The 20481-nt window shown below is 43.6% G+C and overlaps 1 protein-coding gene across 11 annotated transcripts in view; it reads right to left on the reverse strand.

Annotated features, from left to right (window-relative positions):
• The window catches only part of LOC109905365 (dedicator of cytokinesis protein 10), a 163209-nt gene that overhangs the window by 39928 nt on the left and 102800 nt on the right, over positions 1–20481 (reverse strand). For 10 of the 11 annotated variants that reach the window (XM_031790399.1, XM_031790398.1, XM_031790403.1 and 7 more), the window contains exons 10-31: positions 19873–19956; positions 19441–19599; positions 18748–18981; positions 18471–18593; positions 17394–17476; positions 17032–17154; positions 16672–16751; positions 16165–16352; positions 14643–14708; positions 14437–14529; positions 12271–12394; positions 11648–11769; positions 11262–11345; positions 10817–10909; positions 10045–10163; positions 9831–9900; positions 8285–8398; positions 7712–7783; positions 4978–5124; positions 3628–3711; positions 595–691; positions 445–477 (exon numbers count right to left, since the gene is read on the reverse strand). In XM_031790399.1, the coding sequence (XP_031646259.1) occupies positions 445–477; positions 595–691; positions 3628–3711; positions 4978–5124; positions 7712–7783; positions 8285–8398; positions 9831–9900; positions 10045–10163; positions 10817–10909; positions 11262–11345; positions 11648–11769; positions 12271–12394; positions 14437–14529; positions 14643–14708; positions 16165–16352; positions 16672–16751; positions 17032–17154; positions 17394–17476; positions 18471–18593; positions 18748–18981; positions 19441–19599; positions 19873–19956 (2392 nt within the window). The remainder of the gene's footprint in view (positions 1–444; positions 478–594; positions 692–3627; positions 3712–4977; positions 5125–7711; positions 7784–8284; positions 8399–9830; positions 9901–10044; positions 10164–10816; positions 10910–11261; positions 11346–11647; positions 11770–12270; positions 12395–14436; positions 14530–14642; positions 14709–16164; positions 16353–16671; positions 16752–17031; positions 17155–17393; positions 17477–18470; positions 18594–18747; positions 18982–19440; positions 19600–19872; positions 19957–20481) is intronic. The other variant, XM_031790396.1, reaches the window with a different exon arrangement.

Below are 20481 nucleotides of genomic sequence, written 5' to 3' on the forward strand. Positions count from 1 at the left end.
AGAGAGAGGTGGTTGGGGGGGAGAAAGACAGGGGGTGAGAAAGAGGCAGAAAGAGAGAGTGTGGGATGAAGAGAGAGAAAGAGAGAGAGAGCTCATGTACAAGTGGTTCTCAACCTTCTTTATAGCAGAGACCAGAAAGCTATGGTCCTTCCTTCCTTGGAGGAATGCTTACATTAAAACTAACACTTTAGACTAAATTGATGTCAGCTAATCCTTTTAGTGACTGGTAAGCAACATCTCAGGGACCAGAGCTGGTCCTAGTACCAGAGGTTGAAAAACTGCCATATACTACTGCTGCCCATACGAGAATTCTCCTGCACAACCACCACTACACTAAATGTTAGAACTAAATGATGGGTTGTTTATTACATCCAGTTCCGGTCGTATGGTAAAGAACACCAGTACAACATCATGTGAATATCACAACATGGGACCAATAGTTACCCTGAGCACTTTGCTTTTCTTGTGATGCATTGTCTGAAATGGACAGGAAAGAGAAAGAACAGAAAAGAAAAAGTGTCAAGCGGTGTAATGAATGCAACAGTGTTAAACGGACTTCGATTGGGTCCCTGTGAACCCCAGATGACCTCTGACCTGTGATGTGAGCGGAGGGGAGGGGCAGACTGAGAGGGATGTAGTGCTCGTGGTTGCACACCTCTCGCAGGAACTCAAACTTGAACTCACACAGCACCTGTTGAGAGAAACATCGGGGTCACAACTAGGGCTGTAGCGGTCACGAAATTTCGTCAGCCGGTGATTGTCAAGCAAATAAAACCTTCACAATAAATCCATGTAATATAACCTACACCTTCACAATAAATCCATGTAATGTAGCCTACACCTTCACAATAAATCCATGTAATATAACCTACACCATCACAATAAATCCATGTAATATAGCCTACACCTTCACAATAAATCCATGTAGTATAACCTACACCATCACAATAAATCCATGTAATATAACCTACACCATCACAATAAATCCATGTAATATAGCCTACACCTTCACAATAAATCCATGTAATATAACCTAAACCTTCACAATAAATCCATGTAATATAACCTACACCTTCACAATAAATCCATGTAATATAGCCTACACCTTCACAATAAATCCATGTAATATAACCTACACCATCACAATAAATCCATGTAATATAACCTACACCATCACAATAAATCCATGTAATATAACCTAAACCTTCACAATAAATCCATGTAATATAGCCTACACCTTCACAATAAATCCATGTAATATAGCCTACACCTTCACAATAAATCCATGTACTATATCCTACACCTTCACAATAAATCCATAATTTATTTTAGACAGGTCTAAAGAAACATGATGACGAAACTGTAGTCTATTTCAGAAGAACAGAACATATTCTGAGTTGTCCTTATGTTGGGTCCTGATCTAACTATGCCAAATGGCTGAGGGCTACACTTGTTCATTTAGCAGACAAGATTTGCTTCGAATTTTGCGGCATTATTTTATAGTATGAAGAATACAATTGAACAGAGCTGAATAAAATAGAAAGGATATTTTCTCCAAACGATTTGAGGGAGTGCAGCTATTCTGTGTTGAGCAGTTAACAAAGAAATAGGGACTCCTATATGCTTAATTTGGAGTTATTAATGTAACTTTAGTTGTTCTATAAACGTTTGGCTATATGTTTAGATTTTTAATACACTAAAGCTGCATGATGCGACTCTAATATTTGAAATAAGTCACTTGAAAGGCATGAGCTCTGCTTAGTTTTTTTTGCACAGGCCGTATACACTTAGTCAATCTCTCATTCACAATTTGAGAAGCACTTGATAATGCCTTGCATTTCCTGGCGGCATCCACTTTGTGTGGCCATAAAGCACCCCAAAACATCCATGCCTTTTTGCACCCCTTCTCCCTAAATGCTGGCCGCTCTGAAGCACCTCTCATCTCACTCACATGGCTCTCCGTCACTTGATTGGGTTTTTCCTACAGGCTACAAGTGAAGACAGACACATCGTGGACGCAAATGCTCGCGTCCTTTTCCAATTCCGAGGTGCATATTGAAGATATTGGAAGAACTGTCCACATTTACTTTTCGTCAGCCAACAAGATAAGTAGGCCTAACGAACAGCCAAGCACTAGCCTATGTCATTCTACTATCCCCCTAGTACAAAAGTTGACCTATTATTGACCTCCTATTCTGTGCGAGAAATACATATTCCAAACAGTCTGGGACAGTTGTTGGATGCGATAGATCCCAAATTAATACAACCACTACCATCAAAAACACTTTTTTTTACGCACTGAGACTGACGCAACAGATCAGAACGTTTAGCTTAAAATGTTGATAAACTGTAAGCTATTTCTTCACATTATAAGTGCAGCAATGCCATTAGCGGGAAAACACCATTATCAAAAGTGACCACAAATTCGATTCTGCATGTAATGCTTTTTATTATAAAAGGTGCATTTTTAATGGTGAATATTATGTTCCCCAAACTTGAAACTCACGCGCTGACAGTTAGGCTCCACACCTGTTGTAAAGTGGATTAATGTGCTTCATTTTAAAAGAAGCTATTTGGCCACTATGTTGTGATTACAAACCTTATGCAAACATATAGGCTTATGGGCTAGGCTACATGAGGTGTGTGACTATGATTAGAATAAGTTCAAAACAAAAAAAGGCATTGTTTCTTGCCTTATGCTGGGCATAATTCACAAGTGATAATATATAACTCACAGGTGTTCGGCTAATATTGTCACCCATCAGACTAATCTTGTCTTTACATATACTAAATAATATATATGTGTGAAATTCGTTTTTTCAATTTAAAATGGACCATTATCATGCACCTGTATCAAAACAGGGACAGGGGAAAAAATACATGTCATCTCTGACTTAAATAGTGAAGGGAGGACGCTTCTCCCTTGGTTCATTTTCATGCCAACCAAGAAGGCTATACTCCTGTTGTAAAGAGAAGCAATGTGCTTAAAATTAGGAAGGTTGAAAAATAAATATAGTAGGCCTAGCCTATAGAAAGCTGATGGGATCCTCCTCTTTTTTTTTTTAATAGAGGCCACCATTCTGTTTTCTTGCGCAATTGCATAGCCTATAGAAATGTTATGCAGCATGAGCTCATGGGCTCTCATGAAGTGCTTGATTAGATTTTCCATTACATTTGCATTGATGTCAGAGTGATTAGAGGGACAATAGAGTGCTGAGTACCAGACACTTAGCAAGTTTGGGAGGCTACTAACGACCATCAGCAGCATCAGAGCTTGGAGAAGCCTAATTACCGTGACTAAACAGTCACGTGGAATTTGACTGCCTTCATGACCGTCGGTGTGGCAGTAATATGGTCACCGCAACAGCCCTAGTCACCACCTGATTGACCGAATAAAAACACCACAACACCTCTGAAGTTCATTGTTTTCTATTCTAGTAGATATATAATTGTTTTCTATTGCATTCTATTCTACCGTGAGTGACATTGGCTATTACACCGACAGATGAGGAAATGCTTTATTCACATATCCTCCGTCACTGAGAAACAGAATGAGAAGGATGTGTATATGTGTGTGTTTGTGTATGAGTGTGTGTGTGTGTAAGTGTGTGTAAGTGTGTATGTTACCTTGTTGTCAGTGGCTGTGATCATGTTGACGTAGTTGCTGATCAGCTTGAAGGTGAACCCTCGGTCCATGAGGGTGAAGCAACGCTGGAGGGAGGGAGGGAGGGAAAGAGGGCGGGATGGATGGAGGGAAAGGAGGGGGGAGGGAGATAAGGAGGAGAGGAAGGAAGTAGGGAAAGAGGGAGTGATGGATGGAGGGAGGGAGGGAGGGAGGTCAGCATTAGTTAATAAAGAACATGAAAGAGAGAGCCCATTTCATAATTTCACCTAAAAACATGCTCTGGAACTCTGGCGACTACTAAGTATCTTTTAAACTTCCTGTTTTAGGATGGATGTGTCAATGTGTAGTTCATACATGCGTAATCTACTCCTCTGTAAACTGGTCATCTCTGTATACCCATCGCAAGACCCACTGGTTGATGCTTATTTATAAAACCCTCTTAGGCCTCACTCCTCCCTATCTGAGATACCTACTGCAGCCCTCATCCTCCACATACAACACCTGTTCTGCCAGTCACATTCTATTAAAAGGTCCCCAAAGCACACACACATCCCTGGGTCGCTCCTCTTTTCAGTTCGCTGCAGCTAGCGACTGGAACAAGCTGCAACAAACACTCAAACGGGACAGTTTTATCTTCATCTCTCATTCATAGACTCAATCATGGACACTCTTACTGACAGTTGTGGCTGCTTCACGTGATGTATTGTTCTCTACCTTCTTGCCTTTGTGCTGTTGTTTGTGCCAAGTAATGTTTGTACCATGTTGTGTTGCTACCATGTTGTTGTCATGTGGTGTTGCTGCCATGCTATGTTGTTGTTTTTACGTCTCTCTTTATGTAGTGTTGTGGTGTCTCTCTTTGTTGTTCATATATTTGCCGCAGGAGGCCTTTTGTCTTTTGGTAGGCCGTCATTGTAAATAAGAATGAAAGAATTCTAGCTCATGAGTTTCAGCCCTCGCATTTGAGTGACATCTAGTAAAAGGCACATCATGCCCACAGGGCAGAGTGAGAGAGAGAGTGTGATGAAGGGGTGCACATATATGCACAATATGTGACGTAGTGTGCAATTTCCGGGGAGACCACTTTTGGCTCATGAGTGCTACTTTCAGAAATACTGTCTAAAAAGTATACAAAAGTACCGGAGAATCTCTTTAAGGAAATCAGTATCTGACAATAATTAGCAGTGGAAGCCGTTTTCATTTACAGTTAGCTTAATTGCATTCAACTCGGCTTCCGTATCATTAGTCAGGGAATATAAATGCATTACCCTCGGCAGCATTTGAGCCTGATTTCGACAAGCGCTAAAGACAGCTCCCTAAACATGTAATTTGTGTGTGATGTGTGTGATGCCCACCTTGACAAAGGCTGCCACGGCAAGGTTGGCACTGCGGGTCTCCTCTGCCAGCTCTTTGTTCTTCCAGAAGATGTGGTCGGACACGGTCATGAATAGGCTCTCCAGACGACTCAGGTAGGTTGAAGGGAACCTCTGTGGTCGAGGGAGCTGAGGCCACACATGATATGGAACTTAACAGATTGTATTCGTTGCCCTAGCAACACCAAGGTCATAGGTTCAATTCCAGCAGGGATCACATATACATACTAACAGCACTGAATGGAACAGTGGGACAGTGGCCCAATACAAGGTCGGAAAGTAGGCCGCAGAGAATCTGAATATGTCTGACTTTAGTACTAACTTTCAAGTGTTTTCCACACTGCATGTATTATAGTGTATCGTGTTTGTGTATTTGTATGCGGTCTTTCCAAAATGAATTTCCCTGTAAAAGGACAATAAATTATATTGTATCGTACTGTAAGTTGCTTTGATAAAAGTGCCTGGTAAGTGGCATACACACACCGGCCAGTTTATTAGGTACACCACCCCGTTCACAAAAATGGATTGCTCTTAACAGACAGTGATTCACTTGGCCACGATTTGCTATATAAAGCAGCCATCAAGGCATTCAGTTACTGTTCGAAAGGAACGTTAGAATGGGCAAAACAAGTGACCTAAGCGACTTCGAGCGTTGGCATGACCGTCTGTGCGAGGCACACCGGATCCAAAATCACAGAAACGGCCACACTGATGGGCTTTTCCCGCACGACAGCACTCAAGTAATAGTTAATATTATTATTTTGCAATAGTTGCCACCAGATGGCAGTATATCGCCACAACCTCATGCAAAAAAACGGAGTATTCGTCACTGGCTTACAAGTTCCAAATCAAATCAAATGTTATTGGTCATATACACATGGTTAGCAGATGTTATTGCGAGTGTAGCGAAATGCTTGTAAATAATAATACGTTGTTTCACTACATATTTACTATATATACACATGAGTGTTAAGTCAGTACTTATGATTTTGCAATTTGATTAGTGATGAGCAGAGTTTTGGGACATGAACACCCATTTTCTATTCGCATGACCACACATTTTCCATCTTAATTACTGTTTTTTGGGGGAATTTGGGAATCTCCTACTTAATAGCCGGCACCTTTAGTGTCGCCGGTCGGGAGAAGGGCGGGTGGGCTGGGTGAGGAAACTGCATGTTAACGGCCAACAGAAAGACAGGAGCATGGCTTGATAAAGTGGAATATCGCGGGCGCCCCCGTGAATGAGGCGATTTGCAAAAAAAAAAGCTCTGGAGGTTGTTGCAGAGAAAAAGTCTACATAATGTAGAACTGGCGCCAGCGCAGGATGCAGCGTTGCGTCTTTCCTCCTTCATGTTGCTCTTCAGGGCCGATTCACCCACGCTCGCAATGTCAAAGTCTGACGCATGTTTTGCACCTTACACAGTGTGGGTTGGTTGTGTCCAGTGTCATAGTGGTTAAAAAAAAATGTGGGTAAACTACACTGAACAAAAATATAAGATGCAACATGTAAAGTTGTCGGTCCTATGTTTCATGAGCTGAAATATAAGATCTCAGAAAAGTTCCATACCCACAAAAGGCAGGATTTAATCGACATTTGCTCAGCATTTTTAGCTATCGATGTGACATTTGGCAACGCCTAAACAGTCCTTACATGACTGGCTGAGTGGCAGTGTGGGTGGAATGAGTGAGTTCGCCTGGCAACCGCAGCGTGAAACACGTGAGGAAATACTCAGTAGTCTGCCTGGAATACATTTTTCTAATATCTTTCATAAACATATTTATCATTCTGTTCTCCTCTCATTTTAATTGTGCTTTTCAAGTACCAACTTGAGAAAATGTTAAGATTTTCAAAGTATTTCAGTACTTGAATTTCAGAATGCCAAATTCAAGTACTTTAAGCACCTCAACCACCTTGTGCGAACCCTGTGTCTAGGGTTTACAGAGAACATTCAGTCAGTGGCAGTCCTCTGGGCAAAAACAGCTCGTTGATGAGAGAGATCGAAGGAGAATGCCAAGAATAGTGCAAACTAACAGGCGGGCCACAGACAGACAAATAACAGCGCACTACAACAGTGGTGTGCAGAACGGCATCTCGGAACGCACATTTGTCCAGCCTTGTCACGGATGGGTTATTGCAGCAGTCGACCACACCGGGTTCCACTGCTATCAGCTAAAGCAAGAAGAAACGAGAGACTCCAGTTGACACACGATCACCAACACTGGACAATTGAGGAGGTGAAAAACATTGCCTGGAACATGACAGGGAGTTCAGTTTACTTGATTGGGCTGTGGCACCCCCAGACCTCAACCCAAAAGCGCATCTTTGGGATGGGATGGAATGGGCTGCATGGACCAAAATCCCTGTGGAATTCTTCCGACACCATGTAGAATGCCCCGAAGAATTCAGACTGTTCTGAAGGCAAAGGGGTGTCCGACTCAGTACTCGATGGGTGTACCTAATAAACTGGCCGGTGAGTGTATAATATAATCATTAGATATACTCTTTGAGTGATGAGGTTTGAGAACGTGATGGTCTCTTTGCGTGAGTTAAATACAACAGGGACAATGACACTAAAATGTCAAAATGTATTCCTCAGTGTGACGAAGACAGAATTCGTCTCATGTAGTGTTTATGGGTATGCTAATCGGTCACCTCCCCTCGCACAGGGAGTGTATATGTACATATATAACATCTTCATATCTTATGTTTCTATACCTTGACATTGTCTGAGTCCACTAGATGCTGGGCCATGGACTTGACAATGAGCTCGAAGAAGAACCAGGAAAACTGCAGCAGACAGGGGTAAAAGGTCAAACAGGGGTCAGATCATCCGGGTTACGTTCAGTTAAGCACTCAGGGTCACATTCAACGGCACATTCAGATAGATATACATCACGTAGAGCAGATATGTACGATAAGGAATCCTAGCATGGCTATGTGTGACATTTCTAAGTATGTCTTTATTTGGATAGTCCCAAATAGGTTTGTAGATGTTCAGTAGACTGTCAACAACATTTCAACTACATTTCAATGAACTATCCACTAACCTTAACGCTAGGCCTAACCCTTAATCCTTACTCTAACCTTAAACACAACCGTAACCCTGTTAACAGAGATGCAGCTGACAGTTTGTTGACAGTGTGAGCATCTGTAGATCAGGGGACTATCCACCCAAATGACACCCTATTCCCTATATAGTGCACATTTTTTTTTTACCAGAGCCCTGATGTTCCTATAAAGGGAATAGGGTGTAATTTGGGACTGGGCGTGGCGTCCCTCTAGGCTCACCCTGAGGATGTTCCTGATGGCCAGCTGCTCGTTGCTCTTCAGGTCAGAGGACATGCCCTTGGCCAGCTCCTCGTGGACCGTCCGGAAGCCATGCGACTCCGCCTTGAACACAAACTGACCAACCGCAGTGGAAAGAACAAGGTCAATGAGACAGACGGACATAGAGGCAGTAAGACAAACACACTGTACCGACACTTTTGCTCTCTCACTTTCTGTACATGCAATTAGCAGCATCAAGGGAACCAAACATGCAATATGCTTGGCTCTGCATTGAATTAAACCTACATAAAAACAAAACAACGCCGATTAAGGTTGATGTAATCAGAGTTGAGGAAGAAGAAAAAGCTGAGTGACAAAATTTGTAATAAATTATGCATCAAAAAAATCTTGATCTAATGTAGTTTTCCTTGGCACATGAAATGCATTGGGGTACGTGCTTCTGTACTGTATCTATAAATCTGTGATTATTTTGGCACTCAATCTATTTTTCTCTTTTTGTGCGAAATGTTCCACCCACACTGTACGTGTATGGCACACACACACCTTATTACCACAGACGTCACCCAATTGAGTTAATTCATTAACAATGGTAACCACACGTACGCGCACCCACACATATTGCAACGATGCACGCACTCGTGCATATGCAACGTGCACAAACACACACCTGCTACACGCACACAAACACACACATCTGGTATCCAGCCACACACACCCACACGGTGAGAAAGCACTGGTAGAAAATTTCCTGCTGCTAGCCCCACGAGCAGCATGCCAATCAGTTGCCATAGCAACGCCAGTTCCATTACAGTGGCCCTCCCATTCTTTCCTCCCCTCTTCTCCTTCCACCCTCCCTCCATTTCTCTTTCTGTCTCTCTGCCCCTCTTAAAGATCAATTGTAGGATTCTCATTTTCTTTCTACAAGACATGAACAATCTCGTGGTAAGCTGGTTCTATCCTCCATTTCCCTTACTCACTTTCTGTCTCTTCCTCTGCCTCTCACTCTCTTCTTAACAAGCATGCCTTGCATTCTTATTGAAAAGGCTCGGTGTCCTTGTTTGCCTTCCACCAGACACCCCCCTTCTCTCTTCCCCACAGCCATGCTTGTCTGTGTGTGAGCTGAGAGCCGTGTGTGTGGCAGACTCTCTCTCGTCTCTCTGTATCCACAGTGTTCTGGGCACATTGCCCTAGACCCTCAGCCACACTCCTGCACTCACCACACCCCAAAGCCCCCACCGTAGCACACACACACACACACACACAGTCACGTGTGAATGCGCACAAACACGCACACAGCACGCACACAAAGCCCCCTTCTCTCCCTTCACTAATGAAGCTGTCTGAGTTATTCTCCTCCCCTTTGCTCTCATTAGCTCTCCTCACCTCACCTCTCTTCTTCTCCCCTCATCTCCTTTCCCCTCCTCTCCTCTCCACTCAGCCCAACCCCTCTCCTCTACCCTATGACACCACCTGGCTAAACTGCAGAATCTGAGCCTCGCTTTTCCTGCAAGACAGGGCTAACATCCCAATGAAATGAGCACCAGACCTTTATGTAGGAGTGCAGATAGTGGTCAAGTTTCTCTTCATGGCACTTGGCAACAATGTGGACCAGCACCCTGGTGAAACACAAGGTGGTCACTCAGTCATCATCATTGTCTGGCAACATTAATAGTTGGCAATGTGAATTCTGGCAACATGTATTCCTGCATGATCCGGTGGCAGTGAGAGTGGAGTCCGTGGCCTGCAGTGCCTCATCCTACCTGGTGGTGGTGGTGGTGACTTCGTCGTTGTCGTTCTGGGTGAGGACCTTGAACAGCTGGTTGAAGAGCACAGGCAGGAAGCGAATTATCACTGGAATCTTCTCAATGCTCAGTAAGCCCTGTGGGAGAGAGAGAGAATAAAGAGAATCAGAGAGAGAGGTAGTCAGAGACAGAGCGAGGATAGAGAGAGAGAGAGAGAAAGAGAGAGAGGTAGTCAGAGACAGAGCGAGGATAGAGAGAGAGAGAGAGAGAGAGAGAGAGAAAGAGAGAGAGGTAGTCAGAGACAGAGCGAGGATAGAGAGAGAGAGAGGTAGTCAGAGAGAGAGAGGATAGAGAGAGAGAGGTAGTCAGAGACAGAGCGAGGATAGAGAGAGAGAGAAAGAGGTAGTCAGAGAGAGCAAGGATAGAGAGAGAGAGCGAAAGAGAGAGAGGTAGTCAGAGAGAGCGAGGATAGAGAGGTAGTCAGAGAGAGCGAGGATAGAGAGAGAGAGAGCGAAAGAGAGAGAGAGAGAAAGAGGTAGTCAGAGACAGAGCGAGGATAGAGAGAGAGAGAGAAAGAGAGAGAGGTAGTCAGAGACAGAGCGAGGATAGAGCGAGAGAGAGAGAGAAAGAGAGAGGTAGTCAGAGACAGAGCGAGGATAGAGAGAGAGAGAGAAAGAGAGAGAGAGGAAAGACGGTCAGTGAAGGGGTGTATAGTATGGGGGTGAAATGCAGAACGGAAAGATGTGAAGTCATCTCTCTATCCTCCCTCCCTTCCTTCGTTTCTCCAGACCTTTAGGCAGTTGAGGAAGTTTGAGGTAGGTGATTGGGAGAGGTCCGTGTCTCGTTTTTGGCACTGTTGAAAGAAGCGGTTCAGGTGGGGGTCCTGGCAATCAAGGAGAGAAGACACAGTCACAACCAGGACCACCATCACTGAGTGATCGACTGTGCACAGGAGATAAGGACTAAATCCAGGAGCAAACTGAATTTGCATCCCAAAAGGCATCTTATTCCCTACATAGTGCACTAGTTTTGACCAGAGCCCTTTGGACTAAAGTAGTGCACAAGATAGGTTGGAATAGGTTGCCATTTGGGGCGCAATCCTAAAAGTCACAATGGGATAACAAGGATTGACTTGCTGGAGTTGAAACCCATTAAAGGTTGGTTAAATAAGATTAGTATTTTATGTTTTACTTGTGGTGGTTTCATGGAGTGGCAGGGTAAGTCCAGACTCTTACCTGAGTATAGACTGTGGAGAGGACGTTGGTGGAGACCTTGAATATGGGCTTACCTCCGTCCACCCACTTCAGATCTGAGCCGTTCTGGGGGGAGAGAGGGAGGAAGGGTCCCTGAGCACCAAGGAGATCCATGCTTGCTTAACACTTTACTGTTGTTCCCTTTGGTGTGCTCACTTCATACCTCACTCGCTCTCTTTTTTATTGGCATGACAAAACTTACATTTGTATTGCCAAAGCAACAATGCTTTCTCTATCAATTCCTGCATCTCCTTCCATCCAAATATTTTCTTTCTACTTTCCCCCCTACCCTCCCTCCCTCCCATTCATCTCCCTCCCTCCCATTCATCTCCCTCCCTCCCATTCATCTCCCTCCCTCCCTCCTCTACCTTAGTCGATCCAGGTTCTTTGACGAGCAGGTATCCAGAGGGCAGGCTACAGGCCACAGGGATGTTGAAATCCTGTGAGGCCAGGCGACCCTCTCTGAGCAGAGGCAGCCACGAGTAGCCCACTGCAGTCACACAGTGCACAGGGCGTATACACACACACACACACACACACACACACACACACACACGAGAAACAACACATGGGAAAACACTATACTGTATGTAATGTGTAAATCAAATCAATGAAATGTATTAATAAAGCCCTTGTTATATCAGCAGTTGTCACAAAGTCTTCTTACAGCAAGCTCAATCAGAAGCAAGAGCACAGTAGTATTGGCCTGTAGACGTAGCATGCACCATCACACTCCAGAATCCAATAACACAATCACAACAGTATCGAGGCGATGTTGCTGCACAGTGATAAGCTAACACCAACTAGCTACCATCCAATCCATTGACAAACTTGCCTCAAAGACATATATGCCATCTAACAGATGCTTTCATCCATACATTTTTGGACTGCGAGCCCGAAGCGGGAACCAAACCCATTACCCTGCCGTCGCAAACACCATGCTCTACCAACTGAGCCACACAGGGTCACAGCATTTCTCCTTCCTCCCTACCTGGGGTCTCCAGGGCCTCCTTCTTCTTGGAGTTGGTCTTGGTGTTGATGTCACAGGTCACATGGTAGAAGGAGAAGAGTAGATGGTGCTTCTCGTGGAGCTGGGTGGGCAACTCAATCTTCACCTGAGAAACAGAGGATGACACAAAGGACCACTTCAGAAACAGGCAAAATAAATATAAATCACACATTATTTAAAGTGCATTTAACAAACGCCTCAATATATTTAAAAATTTATAATATACAGTGTACCAGTCAAATATTCGGACACACATATTCATGAAAGGGTTTTTCTTTATTTTGACTATTTTCTTCATCGTAGAATAATAGTGAAGACATCAACACTATGAAATAACACATATGGAATCATGTAGTAACCAAAAAAGTGTTAATCAAATTAAAATATATTTTATATTTCAGATTCTTCAAAGTAGCCACCCTTTGTCTTGATGACAGCTTTGCACGCGCTTGGCATTCTCTCAACCAGCTTCACCTGGAATGATTCACCTGGAACAGTTTGAAGGAGTTCCTACATATGCTGAGCACTTGTTGGCTGCTTTTCCTTCACTCTGTGGTCCAACTCAGACCAAACCATCTCAACTGGGTTGAGGTTGGATGATCGTGGAGGCCAGGTCATCTGATGCAGCACTCCATCACTCTCCTTCTTGGTCAAGTAGCACTTACACAGCCTGGAGGTATGTTGGGTCACTGTCCTGTTAAAAACAAATGATAGTCCCACTAAGCGCAAACCAGTTGGGATGGCGTATCGCTGTAGCCATGCTGGTTACGTGTGCATTGAATTCTAAATAAATCACTGACAGTGTCACCAGAAAAGCACCATCACACCTCCTCCTTGTTTCACGGTGGGAACCACATATGCAGAGATCATCTGTTCACCTTCTCTGCGTCTCACAAAGACACAGCGGTTGGAACCAACAATCTCAAATTTGGGCTCATCAGACCAAAGGACAAATTTCCACCAGTCTAATTTCCATTGCTCGTGTTTCTTGGCCCAAGCAAGTCTCTTAATGTTATTGTTGTCCTTTAGTAGTGGTTTCTTTGCAGCAATTCGACCACGAAGGCCTGATTCACGCAGTCTCCTCTGAACAGTTGATGTTGAGATGTGTCTGTTACTTGAACTCTGTGAAGCATTTATTTGGGCTGCAATTTCTGAGGCTGGTAACTCGAATGAACTTATCCTCTGCAGCAGAGGTAACTCTGGGGCTTCCATTCCTGTGGTGGTCCTCATGAGAGCCAGTTTCATCATAGCGCTTGATGTTTTTTTGCGACTGCACTTAAAGAAACTTTCGAAGTGTGTAGTGATGGACTGTCATTTCTCTTTGCTAATTTGAGCTGTTCTTGCCATAATATGGACTTGGTCTTTTACCAAATAGAGCTATCTTCTGTATACCACCCCTACCTTGTCACAATACAACTGATTGTCTCAAACACATTAAGAAGAAAATAAATTCCACAAATTAACAAGGCACACCTATTAATTGAAATGCATTCCAGGTGACTACTTCATGATGCTGGTTGAGAGAATGCCAAGAGTGTGCAATGCTGTCATCAAGGAAAAGGGTGGCTACTTTGAAGAATCTCAAATATAAAATATTTGGTTACTACATGATTCCATATGTGTTATTTCATAGTTTTGATGTCTTCACTATTATTCTACAATGTAGAAAATCGTATATATATAAAGAAAAACCCTTGAATGAGTAGGTGTGTCCAAACCTTTGACTGGTACAGTATATATATATATATTAATTGACACAAGTGGCAGAACTGGTGTCACAGTGGTGAACAATCAACTGAGCCACTAAGTTCCGTGGTGAAGTTTCCCTTGGGTACAGATCTCGTATAATCTTCCCCTTCCCCCAATCCTAACCAATAGTGGGGGAAATACAAAACTGACCTAAGATCAGCATCTCGGGGCAACTTTATCCTACACCTGCCACTACACGGTGAGGGCTCTAGCCTGGTATGCACTTGTCTGATTGTGCTTCAGCCTCTCAAATTCATGATAATGAGCAGAGTTGGCCTAGGCAAAAACAAAACTGTCTACCAGGCAATTAGAGCCCTGCACATGCCCCTTCCAATCAATCTCTTCCCATTCCTCTCCCCCTAGCCATACACCTCTTCAACACACTCATTCCAGACTCACCTCATCATAGAAGTCTGGGTTCTGGGAGTGGTGAAGAACCGTCGAACAGGCTGCTGTGGTGAAAACTGGACCCCCAGGCTTGCCGTATATGCACTGAAGCAACAAGTAAAAAAACAAATGAAGAGAAAAGTGAAGTTTTTCAAAAAATGCACCATGATACTCTAAATGCTATCAATGACAAAGAAGATATTGAGAAGATACTACACCTTCAAAGGTTTGGCAACTTCCTCATCTGAACTCCGAAACTCCACATAGACTGCAAGGTTACGAGCCTGTGAATGAAAATGATGTTGTTAGATTTAATGCGTGTCTGCAAAGAGGTACCATATGTGTACAGTGTGACTTGTGTGTCTACTACATGTCCTTTCCTTCATATCTAGTACAGTTTTCACAATACCAGTATCACGATACCAGCATATAGGTTTCCTTGCCATCATATTTCTGAGTATATCTAGTATAGATCACAAGTGCTGTTTGATAAAGTACGACTAGAATTTATATATAAATGCCTGGATTACTTTAATTTTGGTGAATTTCTTATACAATGGGTTATAGTTATCTATAAGCAACCCCAGATGTAAAATCGTAAATAATGGTTACTTCTCAGAGAGTATTGAGCTTTTAAGAGGAGTAAGACAAGGCTGTCCGTTGTCTCCATATCTATTTATTATAGCCATTGAAATACTAGCTATTACAATTAGATCCAACAAGAACGTTAATTAGAAATCCAGGGGATAAAAACAAAAGTGTTAATGTTTGCTGATGATTCTAGTTTATTCTTAAGTCCACAATCTGGATCCCTGCACAGTCTCATTGAAGATCTTTATCACTTTTCTAGCCTCTATGGATTAAAACGAATTATGACAAGTGTACCATATTACATATTGGATCGTTAAACAATACAGTGTTTACACTACCGTACCTTACACTAGGTTGCAAAATAAATGGGAGGAGATTTTCAATGTACCAATTCCATAGCACATGGTTTTATGAACTGGTACAAAAAACTACACCTAATTTGACCCTTCGAGTTTTTCAATTTCAATTATTATATAAAATTATTGCCACCATCAGAATGCTATATATATGGGGCATACAACAATCTCAGCTCTGTAGATTTTGCTGTGAAGAGACAGAATCACGAGATCATTTATTCTGGTATTGCCCCTATGTAGCTTGTTTCTGGTCACAGGTTCAGGAATGGTTAAAAAATCAACATGCACTTAAAATTAACCTTACAAATAGCAATGTTGGGCAATTTGGAAAGCCATAGTCAGTCAATAAATAATATAATAATACACTTTAGGAAAGGTTTTCATCTTTAGCTCACAATCTGTGGATAATATATGATTAGAAAGGTTAGATTTTTCTGTAAAACATCACAGCACAATTGAAAAATATATGGTACATGGAAACCAAACAAGGGTGATCTATGATGATAGGTGGGATGGGCTGAGAGAGGTGGGATTAAAGAGCTGAGGTCTATGGTGATAGGTGGGATGGGCTGAGGGTTGGGATTAAAGAGTTTATGTTTGGTAATGTATTATTGTTATGTGACTGCTTTATATAAAAGTAACATGTATATGTAACATGTATATGTAAAATGTATGTATATGTAGAAAAAAAGCTGTAAAAAAACTAAGATATTTATCCTCCTGGTGGAGGATCATACATCATAAAAAAAATAAAAAAGTGGTGTGTGGGTTTGGGTTTGGGTGGTTACGGTACCTTGGCGAAGCTCTTCTGGCTGTCGTATTTGAGGTGTCGGGGGTAGACGTAGACGTGGTTCTTGTAGACGTGGTGTGGCTGGGTGAACTTGGTGGAGTCCTGGACAAATTCCTCCACCTCCACGGTGGCCTGGTGCTGGCTGCAGACCTCGAAGGGCTTGACAGGCACATAGGATGACGTCACACAGTCTGCAGACAGACAGAGACAGAGAGAGATACATATGTAATACCTGTAACACTGATGGCTATCAACAGTAGAAAGAGAGAGGTAGAAAGAGAGATAGAGATAGAGAGGGGAGCGGTAGAGAGAGACAATAAAGAGAGGTAGATAGAGCGAGAGAGAAGACATTTGTAATACATGTAACACTGACGGCTATTCAACAGTAGAGAGAGGGGGGGTGAGGGGGGGTAGAAAGAGAGATAGAAACGAGAGGTAGAGAGAGAGAGGGAAAGAGAAAATAAAGAGAGAGAGAGAGAGAGAACGAGAACATAAAAGTGTTGGACTAACTTGGATGCTCCATAGGGACATAATCCACTGTGATGTCCAGGTTCCCTGGAATGGTCTGCAGTTTACTGGTCTTCTCAGCCCTGCAAAGACACAGAGAGAGCCAAGGAATGAGTGAGCAATGAGCACCATACATTCTCTAAGACAAGGGCCAGGAGTTTTCCAGGTCAGATTAGGTAGTCATGATAAACTCTGGACCATGGGTTGAACTGACAGTAGTTGGTCTGCATCCCAAATGGCAACCTATTCCCTATATAGTGCACTACCTTCAACTAGAGCCCTATGGGCTCTGGTCAAATGTTATGCACTAAATAGGGAATAGGCTATTTGGGACGCAATCTTGATGTCTTTTCGGTGCCTAACCTCCTGTATTCAGACACCAGCTTGATGAGATCTTCGGTGGAGATCTTGTTGCTCTCCTGTTTGAAGAGGGGCGAGAAGCGAGACTCCCGGTCCACCGTCCCCTGATTGTCCTTAAACACAGACCTGAGACAGACAGAAAGACAAGACAGATAGGCAGAACAGACGAGACAGACAGATGGACGGATGCACAGACAAGACAGACAGACAGGAAAATAGTTTAGAGTGTAAGATACTTAATCAATTACCTACACCTTTATAGACATCTGTGTGGTGCAGGTTGCTCATAAAAGGAGAAAAGGTCAATAAATGGATATGGAGTGAGTAGGATTACAGAAAACACGGTGTGGCTCAGTGTCCCTCACCTGATGCACCAGGCAAAGGGCATGTGGTACTTCCCCAGTTTACTGCAGAACTGCTTGTTGGATTTCAGCATCTTCTGAACCATCTTCAAAGGGACAGGAACAGAGAGAGAGAGAGAGAGATGGAGAGAGAGGGGAGCAGAGTGGGGGAGAGAGAAAGAGCGAGAGAGTCAGAGAGAAGGAAACATTACTTTAAAAAAGGGCAGCATTGTTGATATTCTTGAAGTCTGTCGGTGGGTTTCGGGTAAACACAGAAATGAATGATCCGTGACGTAGATAAATTGCAAGTCTAAATCAACTCCCGTCTGCTCATCCAGTCAACTTCCCAAACAAAGGCCAGGATTTGACTCTGTGGAATTCTATGGGGGCGTCTTGGAAAAAAATCTTGGAAAATCTATGAGACAAAAATGTATTTCCAAACCATCTGATTTTCTGTGTGATTAAGGAGAATTTAAATAGAGCTTTACAAGAAATCTCACTGGAAAGACCTTGTAAAGGTTGTGCATACCACTGTTTCACTGCTAAGGGCCTGGGGAAAACAAGCTGCGTTTTACTGTACGTTGTTCTACACACTAACTCCCCTCAACTTATGTTCCATAATAGATTGTCCAATAGGTAGAGTTACACAATTCCTGTAATTTCCCCAAATGTCACATTTCTTTCCAGGTTGGAGGATTCATAGATTTCCAGCTTATTACCTCCTGATTCCCAGATATTTCTAACCTGGATTTGTAGTTTTTATTGGTTGCAAGTCTAGTAGTATTTCTTTCTTTTTTTAGCTGTTAATAATGTAAGTTTAAGTTTTGTATTATTGTTATTTCATTGTTATTATTACAAATGATTTGCCATATTATTCTTGTTTCTAAGTTGTTTTTTTGTGGGTTTTTTTGGACACTTGAAAACGAGATTGTGCATCTCAAGAGATTCTATCCCGCAAAAATTCAATTAAATAAATAAATACATTTCTGGGGAATTTGGGGAAAGTTACCTGAATTTTGCAACCCTACCCATAGGTAATAGACTATAAAGGTGAGGGGTGGTAGTTAGAGAGAATTTAACTGTGATGTAGAGTTGCGTCACCTTGCTGGAGTCTGTGTTTTTGATGTACGGCTCTGTTCCCACGGCGATATTTCCCATCAGCACCTTCTCCACCCTCGCCACTAGAACAATGTCCGTGTGGGGGTTTGTCACAGAGAAGATGGCCTGCGTACATGTTACACACACACACGAAAGGAGTAAGTATCTCTTTTCTCCCTATGACATTCCCAGTTCTGCCCTATCCCCTCTGTGTGTTGCTGAAACTGATCCTAGATTTGCACCTTTGGGAAACTTCCTCCGGAGCGTTGCTGTAGCGTACCTGTTTGGGGAAGCGGAGCCAGTCGTCCAGGTCCAGGCTGAGCTGACAGTCTCCAGGTCTGTTCTCTGCAGGGGAGCTCAGGCCATTCTCCTGCCCCGCCCCGGGTCCTCCCGACCCAGCCCCACCCAGCATCTGACGCACCGTCTCGTGGTTCAGGTCAACATGGAAGTCGGCCGACACCTTCCTTCCCTCACGCACATCCAGCAGGGCCACAGTCACAAAGAAGGGCTCAATCTGATGGGGATATACTGCATGTGATGAGCACCAGGGATTTACCAAGGTTTTCCAGCACACAGCTTTGACATGCTTGCTATGTTGTTCTACTGCACTTCAAACAATTTGTAGGCAGGTTGATTAGGATTCAAACCTTCTCTCTTATTCCTACTCCCGTATGCGTTAGCACATGAGTATTGCACCAAGAAAATCATTCAAAAGATTAACACTATTCACTGCACTCAATAGCTGATCTCGGATCATCCATCGCAGCACAGTAAACAACAGAGTGAAAAGTGTTTTGACCATTGAGCACTATCAGTTATGTAATACATGAGCGCATCTCAATATCTGCGGCGCTGTTAGTTGCAACGTCATCATGCTAAGTCGACCTTTAAAAGCTGAGGAGAACTGTACGTGCGCGCGTGCAAGTGAGCGTGAGATGGTGGTGGTGTACTTGTGGTTTTAAGCGGGTCTTACATTGGTGACCGGACCAGTCTCGGTCTCATTGATGCAGCCCTGCAGCGTCAGGTTGAGGGATCCACAGGCGATCATCAGTCTCCTCCCCAGCTTCTCCTCGAAGGGACGGATTGGGAGGCCCTCACCCCTAGGGTACTCCTCACGCGGACTCCTCAACACCTGACACAGAACCAGACAGCATCAGAGGGGCACACAATTGGACTATCAGTGGGCAGCGGGCTGAAGTTGAGTGTGGTGTGTAAGCACTGGTCTGGACCAGAAGCCTGCAGACACAGAGGCCCTCCTGGGACAGAGATTATCATCCCTGACCTAACAGTGCTTAATTAACAGGTGAATTGTGCAGGACTGTACCACCAACAGTTCTGCACAAGGTGTGTTAACCCCTATAGGGTACCTACAGTGTCAGTGTATTAATCCCTAAACACTACCTACCGGAGTGTCAGGGTCCAGGGAGAACAGGTTGAGCCTCTCTTCTCTTCTGGCCGATCGGACCACCTCCTCAGTTTCAGAGAAATACTGAGAGAGAGAGAAAGAGAGAAGATATCCCCACAAATAAAATACAGAATATACAGAATATGTATTAAAGGAGGACTACAGGAAAAGGAGGACTGAGTACACCCCATTCTCATCTACGGGGCTGTAGTGGGGCAGGTTGAGAGCTTCAAGTTCCTTGGCGTCCACATCGCCAACAAACTAACATGGTCCAAGCACACCAAGACAGTTGTGAAGAGGGCACGACAAAACCTATTCCCCCCTCAGGAGACTGAAAAGATTTGGCATGGTTCCTCAGATACTCAAAAGGTTTTACAGCTGCACCATCGAGAGCATCCTGACGGGTTGCATCACTGCCTGGTATTCTCGGCCTCCGACCGCAAGGCACGACAGAGGGCAGTGCGTACGGCCCAGTACATCACCGGGGCCAAGCTTCCTGCCATCCAGGACCTCTATACCAGGCGGTGTCAGAGGAAGGCCCTAAAAATTGTCAAAGACTCCAGCCACCCTAGTCGTAGACTGTTCTCTCTGCTACCGCACAGCAAACGG

Source organism: Oncorhynchus kisutch, linkage group LG15, assembly GCF_002021735.2.
Source record: "Oncorhynchus kisutch isolate 150728-3 linkage group LG15, Okis_V2, whole genome shotgun sequence".
NCBI lineage: Eukaryota > Metazoa > Chordata > Actinopteri > Salmoniformes > Salmonidae > Oncorhynchus > Oncorhynchus kisutch.